Genomic DNA, 8,146 nt, shown 5'->3' on the forward strand with positions numbered 1-8,146 from the left:
TATATAATTTAATATTGCAATAAGTTGTTTCTTGAGCAGAAAATCAGCATATTAGAATGATTTCTGAAGAATTGTGTGTGATAGAAGACTGGAGTAATGATGCTGAAAAGTTTTGTTTCATATTTTAAAGATTAACAAACATTTACTGTATTTTTGCTCTAATAAATAGCTTTATGAGCTTAAGAAATGCCTTTTAAAAACATAAAATCTTACCAACCAAACTTTTGAAAGGTAGTGTTTATATTATTTGTATATCATGAATTTTGCTAAAATACAACCCAAATTCTGGAAATGTTGGGACGTTGTTTTTTTTTTGTTTTGTTTTTTACAATTTTAAAACAATTAAAACCAAATAAAACACATACGCCAATATTTTACAGCATAGATAACATAACAGCAAATTTTACAATGCACACAATTAGATCATTGCAAATGTTTACCATGGTATTTCCTGTTCTATTCAAAAAAGTTTGAAGATGTCTGAGCATCGAAGTTAAGACTTTCTGGAGTTTTGGTGTTGGAATTTGGTCCCATTCTTGTCTAATATAGGTTTTCAGCTGCTAAAGTGTTTGCTGTTGTTGTTTTATGTGGATGTTGTGTATTGCTGCAGCTTTGAGTCCAAAAAGAATTCCTGCAAAGGACAATAAAGTATAACTAGCTGGTTATGTTTGACATATTTTCCAAATAAAAGATGCACTGGACTGCAGGCAGGCCAATTCAGCACCCAGACTCTGATATTACGAAGCCATGCTGCAGTTTTGCATTGCCCTGCTAAAATACACAAGGCTTTCCCTGAAATGGACGTTTTCTTAAAAGTAGCATATGTTGCTCCAAAACCTTTTTTTAATACCTTTGAGCCTTCAAGGAGCCTTTTTAAAACATGCAAGCTGCCCATACTGTATGCACTTATGTACATCCATAGCATCAGAGATATATGCTTTCCTTTTTGCATGAGCTTTATTTGGCATCTGCAGATGGCATGGCGAATTGTGTTTACCGACAGTGGTTTCAGAAAGTATTCCTGGGCCCATTTAGTAATGCATTCAATCCATTTGAAAAAATCTTTCACAGATTTGAGAGCCTTATTTATGTTCTCTCTGTTCTATTGTGAATAAAATATTGGCTTTTGTTTTAGTTTTCATTCTTTTCCAATTTTAAAAGCACCCCAACATTTCCGGAATTCGGGTTGTAGAAAATATAGTATTTTACTGTATATATAGTTATTTATGTATAATTATTGTCATGTGGCTCTGACATACTTGTGTCCTTTGTCATAGGGTGTTGTTAGCGGAGTATTGCTGGTGACCCCCAACAACATCATGTTTGACCCTCACCGGACGGACCCTCTTGTTCTGGAGAGAGGCTGTGAGGAGTATGGCATCATGTGTCCACTGGATGAGGTTCAGTCTGCAGCCGTTTACAGGGAGATCACCGACAGCAAGATCCGTGACTCCATACCACCGTAAGAAACAAATCAAAAGGAAGCGAAAATTGTTCACACATCAGATTGGAAAACTATTAATTGTTCAAGATTCACAGGCCAAAGTAAGTTCTTGTCCTCGCTCTCTTGTAGGTGGCGCATAGGCTAAAAAACTAAAATATAAAAATGAGCTACCAGACTAATGGCTTTGATTATGAAAGATTGTGAAAAGTGAAAATTGCAGCTGCGTTACATGTTATTAATTGGATTCAGCTTCAGATGTCTTATCTAGATTGAAGATCTCTCATGTGACAAATGGGTATTTTGTCTGCGGTGAGCACGAGGAACCACGCTGCTGAACGATTATTTCAGATATCCACCGTTCAGCTTTATTATACAGGAAATGGATTTTTACTCTAAGGTTAATGAAGCATGAATTCAGCCGCCTACGTCTGAATTACTCACCCATTTCGATTTGTAATAAGAAGTTAATGATTTTAGCAGCGTTTCCACCCCCAGATATTTATATCCTCTGTTGGTTTATGAATGATGATGTGTTTTATTCAGCTCAGAGCTGTGTTGGTTGGTTCATCAGTCAGACGGGGTTCACTGCAGGGTCTCAGTTGTGGATGTGAAGCAGAGATGCCTTTGATCGTGCAGATGTACAGACAGAGGGACCTACTTTTCATTTACGCACTTTTATGTTGGCTTGTACCATTAATTGCTCCAAACGGTTTTGATTATGTACTTCTATCCACTTCCCACATCATTATGCCCTTGCACTTCAGTCTCGGGTTGTGACTTTGCTGCATCACAGAAGCCACCTCTGACATGACAAATAATGCATGACAAGACGTCTATGCATTTTAAGCTTTTTAATATGACACAGAACTATCACAGTGGTGGGAAAAAATCTAAAGTTGATTTTCATGCAAAGCATGCTACGGTTGTCACATTACATTGGTCATATATTATGGTACAGTAAAAGTTTCATAACATCATGTTGTTTTGAACTGGGCTTGTATTATATTGTTGTGTTAAAATAATAATGTAAATAAAACAATTTACTTAGGCTTAACAGCAACAACAACAATAATAATCATATTTATATGAGAGAGAGAGAGAGATTTTCTTTCATGATTATTTATGCTTTTAACTTTAAGAAATACTGTGAGATTAAACAAAAGCCAAGACATAGAGCAGTAAAGACACCTATAGATTAATTTTAGATATTGATTTTCTCTCATTCTCTCTGTTTTTGGCACAGGGATCTTGAAGCTGTCTTCTCTGGAAGCTCTCATCAAACAGATCAGCGTTACGACAGCGCCAGCACTGCCCCCCGCAGCACCGAGGGCTCCATCTCAGAGGACGTTTTCACCGAGTCAGAGCTCTCGCCCATCCGGGAGGAGCGGCAGTCTACGGAGGAGCTACAGCTTGAGGACAAGTCATCAGGAGCCTCGTCCCAGTCTGTGCAGACCCTTCTCCAGGAACCTCAGATGGCTGAGGGCAGCCATACAGACAGAGAGGAGAAAAAGTCAGAGGAGGGAGAACCAGCCAGCGAAACTGCCCAGTCCAAACATCCCAGCCAGGAACAGCCAAGCACACCCACCAGCAGGGACCACCAGCAACCATCCCACTGCCAGACTGAAGAAGTCACCCCCTCCTCAAGTTCTCAGAGCTCGGCCCCTGGAGCAGGGGAGGCCCTGGGGCAGGAAAGCAGCCCAGATGTGGCTAAACTGACCCGAGATGGTACCCGAGATTCAGAGACGGATGTAGAAGAGCTGAGAAAGATGTGGAAGAGTCACACTATGCAACAAGCCAAGGAACAGCGAGAGAGTGTCCAGCAGGCCCAGAGAGAGAACGTCCAACAGTCTATAAGCAGCCAGAGATTGAGCTCTGCTGAAGGTATGACAACGACTTATCCAATAGTGATTCGCTAGATTTTAAAAAATTATTGTTTACATTTTAAATATTTTAGAATTAACACATTTTAATTTTTTAATAATTTTTTTAATTTATTTATTTTTATACAATTTTATGATTAAAAAAAATAGTAGAACCTAAAATCCTATTCCCCTCCAGTATATATACCATAAATGGTTTTTTTAATATATATATATATATGTACACACACACACACACACACACACACACACACACACACACATATACACGTCCCCACACAACTTTGAGCTCACTTTATGCACATTATAAAGTTCTTTCTTATGGGTTTTAGTGTCATTGTAGCCAGCACTGATGACATTATAGTACAACGTTCTTACATTTTACTATCAAAGCAAGCTTCTGTCCTGGTGTTAGTCTTGGGTGGGGAATGCTGGGAAGTGCTGATAACCTTGTGTTGTGTGGCTTTGTTGATGGCAAGGCTAGAGAGTGTTGGGAAATGAAAAGTGTCTCACCTGTTATCACCTGAGGGAGCACAGAGACACTTTACCACAGCTTTTACACACTGCTTTGATCTGACTGTGCCGGCAGCCCTTTCTCTGACCGAGAGATAAGCTAAAGCCCATCAAACATGACAACTGCACAGTAATATTACAACACAGAAACATCAGCTAGTTCTTTCCTTAAAAATGTGGCTGAAAATATATTAACTAGAAATAAAGTAATTAATCTCAAGTTGTTGATACTGAATTGAATCTGTTGACAGAACTAGTATGTATTTAATCAGATGCCCAAGGCTGTTTTTTTATATTGCCTGAGGTGTTGCTTTTATATTCAAACTGATGTTTTTAAATTGATAGCCTCAGCAAAAAGCATGCTCTTATGACTAAACCAAATACACTACAATTCAAATGTTTGGGTCCAGTAAGAATTATTAATAAGTAAAAGTTTTTATGCTCACCAAGGCATTTATTTGATAAAATATACAACAAAAACAGTAATAATGTGAAATAATATATTAAAACAGTTTTTCATTTATTTTTATATTTCTTAAGACCTGTAAAGCTGAATTGTCATCATCATCATCTTCAGTGTCACATTTTTTTCCCCCCCCCCGTCTTTTGTTGCTATAGCAACAGCTACAACAGTAGCCTAGTGCGGAGTTTTGTAAAAATGTCAAGAAAGCATAAAAAGTTGTCTCTTGTGTTGGCTTTTGAAGTTAACAAGGAAGAAAATGTTGATTCACAACAACGTTTTTGGGTCCACAACATTATACGGGGAACAAAACTAGTACGATCAGTTTATCTATCGGCAGCTTCTCCATTTTCTCTTGTTGTTATGGAAATGAAAGATCTCACTGCTCGCTTGATCATTGGTCAGCTTGACGTAAGGCGTTTTCTTTTTGAAAACGCTGTTTACTCTATAGGACTCTAATATAAAACATACTTTGACAGCTTCAAAAAAGACGCCAAGTCTGAACATAGTATTTACTGTTATTTTTGATTTTTGATAATTAGTTATTTTTAATGTGCTCCTAAAGACAAGTATTAATATCTCTGTCACTGACCCCAAACTTTTGAGTGGTAGTGTACAATAAAATATAATTAAACCAAGTTATGCTGGCGAAATGACAAAATTTTGCAGATGCTACAGGATTTTTTTTAAATTAGAGCAAACAAATACTGAGGACGTTAATCTTTTTTTCCTTTAATGTGGTGTCATACTGAACCAGTTATAGACCTATACCAAAGAACTCAAAGATTATTATATTCAGAATCAATGGTGTTTAGAAGGTACAGTGATACATGTGCAAATAATAGATCGGTATGATATTAACATGATATTCCAGAGAGGCGTTTTCAACAGAGTCTTATAATGGAATGCAGATAATGAAATGTTCATTTTTAGACTCTCCCTTGTATATTTTTCTCATCATTCCTCCGTGCCTTTCAGCTGTAGACGGGCTGAGAGCTCAGTGTGCCCTAAGGTGCTTTCCATCCCATCGTATGAGTCATCAACTGATGAGCCGGTTTTCAGAATGAGCCCAAGAGAGGGTTAAAGATGTGATATCATGAGGAATCAAGACAAGATGCTTCCTTGATCTTGTATGATAAAAGGGTTTAAAACATGTGGCTCGTTTCTAAACATCTACTGCTTGCTGAAATCAGATGAATACTTGAAGATGTCACCACCTACGTCAACAATGCCTGTTAGTTCAGAAAGTATAGATGCAGTATATTGTTAATGTGGGAAATATTCAAATTCTTAAGCACCTTTTAAATAACATTTTAAAAATCATTTTAAAGACATCTATATTTATTTGTATTTATTGCAAGACTACACAAATGTATGAAATGACTTCTCTAAAATGTACTTTTTAAACTACTGTGAAGTTCTTTTGCTTATTTAGTACAGTAATATTCATCAGCCTTATGGCGTGAGAATGAAGTTCAACTTCTGTCCCGGCACATATTCCTTTTTGGATCACTGAACTGTTCTGACAAATCACAGGGGGTTATTACCACAGCTCAGGACCCACTTCAAAAGTCATCTGAATTACACACCAAATTAGCCCTTTGAAAATGAATGCCCTCCCACTGTGTTCTGCAGTGTAAGTAGATTAATGTTGCATTGGCTGTGTAAAGGGCTTTGGCTCCTACAGCACTGGTGTAAGGTGTTTCTTTCTGCATCCCCCGCTGCGTTGACCTTCTAATCAGTTATTAACAAAAGATGCATTGGTTTCAGCTTCGGATAGGCACTCCCGGCAGGATTTAGTTCATTTGAGGCCCTTTTTTTTTGTTCCTGTGATTAATGCATGTCTATTTTGTTTTAGATAATGTGCTTCATGTCCTTCATATGCTGTCCGTGAGATGATTGATGCGGGGTTGAATCACATCTTTTAGACAGCCGTTCAAACTTGGTCATGTATTTCAAAATTTCAATCGCATGTTTTTACCTTTGTTCAGTACCTGTGGTGGGCTTTTAGGGTGAGCTTTTATTTTCTGTGTTTCAGGCCTCATTGTGTCCAAGGAGAGGCAGAAGTCTCACAAGTTTCTATGTCTACGGGTTGGCAAGGCCATGAAGAAGACGTTTGTGTCCAACGCTAGCGCCTCCATGCAGCAGTATGCACAGCGTGACCGCAAGCATGAGTACTGGTTTGCTGTTCCCCAGGAGAGGTGAGTCAGACGTGTAGAATTTACATACAGAATTACACACCCGTANATCTATCTATCTATCTATCTATCTGTCTGTCTGTCTGTCTGTCTGTCTGTCTGTCTGTCTATGTCTCTCTCAGACTATCTATATATCTATCTGTCTGTCTGTCTCTCAGAATATCTCTCTGTCTGTTTGTCTATCTCTCAGACTATCTATCTATATATCTATCTATTTCTTGGACTGTGTATCTATCTGTCTGTTTCTCTGTCTATGTCTATCTATCTATCTCTTTATCTCTTTCTTTCTGTCTGTCTGTCTCTCTTTCTATCTCTCAGACTATCTATCTATCTGTCTGTCTATCTCTCAGACTCTATCTATCTCGGTCTATCTCTCAGACTATCTGTCTCGTCTGTCTATCTCTCAGACTATCTATCTATATATCTATTTCTTGGACTGTGTATGTGTCTGTCTGTCTGTCTCTCTGTCTGTCTGTCTATCTATCTATCTATCTATCTATCTATCCGTGGTGTTAGGTGTGGTTTGTCTCATGTTAATATTTTACTTTTGCCTTTATTCTAAATGTCATTTTATTATTTACTGCATTCTTAGTTATTATATTATTTTACAAAATATTTATTATTATCACCATCACTATTATTAATCTTTTTATTTTAGGTTTAAATGTGACAGTCATGTTTTAGATTCACACAAAACCCATTTCTCTATGAAATTACATTACATAATTAAGTTTCTAATTTGAGAAGTCACTTTCATTTTCAATGCAAAATTATGTAAATGGTAACCAGGTTAGTATTAGTATGGGCTGAAATGTGCCATATTCATATATTTGTCAGATCGACACAAAGCTTGTTTCTCTATGAAATTACACAGTATAATTTAATCAAAGAAATTTTGTGAGAAGCCAGTTTAGTTTTAAATAAGAAGCGATTTCAATTTAACATGGTCTCATTATGCGATCAGCTTTCTAGTACTGAAACAGTACTGTCTTTGTTTTATTTCATCTTCCATCTGATTCAACACAAGCGTTCAGTGTTCTTCATCCCACTGGAACTTATTCTGTCTGTTATCACTGTATGAGATGAGTCACAGATATTTTTTAGGAAACACTTGCCGGGCTAAATCAGAATGAGAGAGTCAGAATAGATTAGCTTCGGCACAGTCTACAAGTTAGGAAAAGAACTTCAGACGTGCTGTTTGGTGTAGTCTTGAACAGAGCCTGTACTTCTGGAAAGCTGCGGAGGTCTGTGGCCAAACGGGCTGTCTGTTGTTGTCACTGAGACGAGGCTGGGCCCGGCTACGTGACCTAGTTGGGTGGCGACCCGGATGATCAGTGTAAAGTATCATGACAATAGTGCGTGAGCAGGGCCCGAGAGACCAGGCTTTGAAGCTCACTCTGCTTGTCAGCCGCCTGTCGCATCCTGATGCAAGTCACACCGAGTTTTCCGCAGCTTTGCCTGTTTAAAAACAAAAAAAAGCAAAAGCTACATGCACCACTGTTTAAACTTTTAGGTTCAGCAAGGACAGAAAGTGACAGTGATGACATCTATCATATATTTTCATTTCAAGTAAAGGCAGTTCTTTCTATTCATCAATTGAAAAAGTATTACTTTCTACAAAAATATTAAGATTTTATATTAATATTTATAT

General features: G+C 37.7%; 1 protein-coding gene across 2 annotated transcripts in view; it reads left to right on the plus strand.

Moving 5' to 3' along the window:
* LOC122360227 (oxidation resistance protein 1-like) overlaps positions 1-8,146 on the plus strand; it is a 47,284-nt gene that overhangs the window by 26,766 nt on the left and 12,372 nt on the right. For both annotated transcript variants that reach the window (XM_043260648.1, XM_043260647.1), the window contains 3 exons: positions 1,278-1,462; positions 2,688-3,325; positions 6,336-6,498. In XM_043260648.1, coding sequence (XP_043116583.1) covers positions 1,278-1,462; positions 2,688-3,325; positions 6,336-6,498 — 986 coding nt within the window. The remainder of the gene's footprint in view (positions 1-1,277; positions 1,463-2,687; positions 3,326-6,335; positions 6,499-8,146) is intronic.

Source organism: Puntigrus tetrazona, chromosome 16 (assembly GCF_018831695.1).
Source record: "Puntigrus tetrazona isolate hp1 chromosome 16, ASM1883169v1, whole genome shotgun sequence".
In the NCBI taxonomy this organism is placed as follows: domain Eukaryota; kingdom Metazoa; phylum Chordata; class Actinopteri; order Cypriniformes; family Cyprinidae; genus Puntigrus; species Puntigrus tetrazona.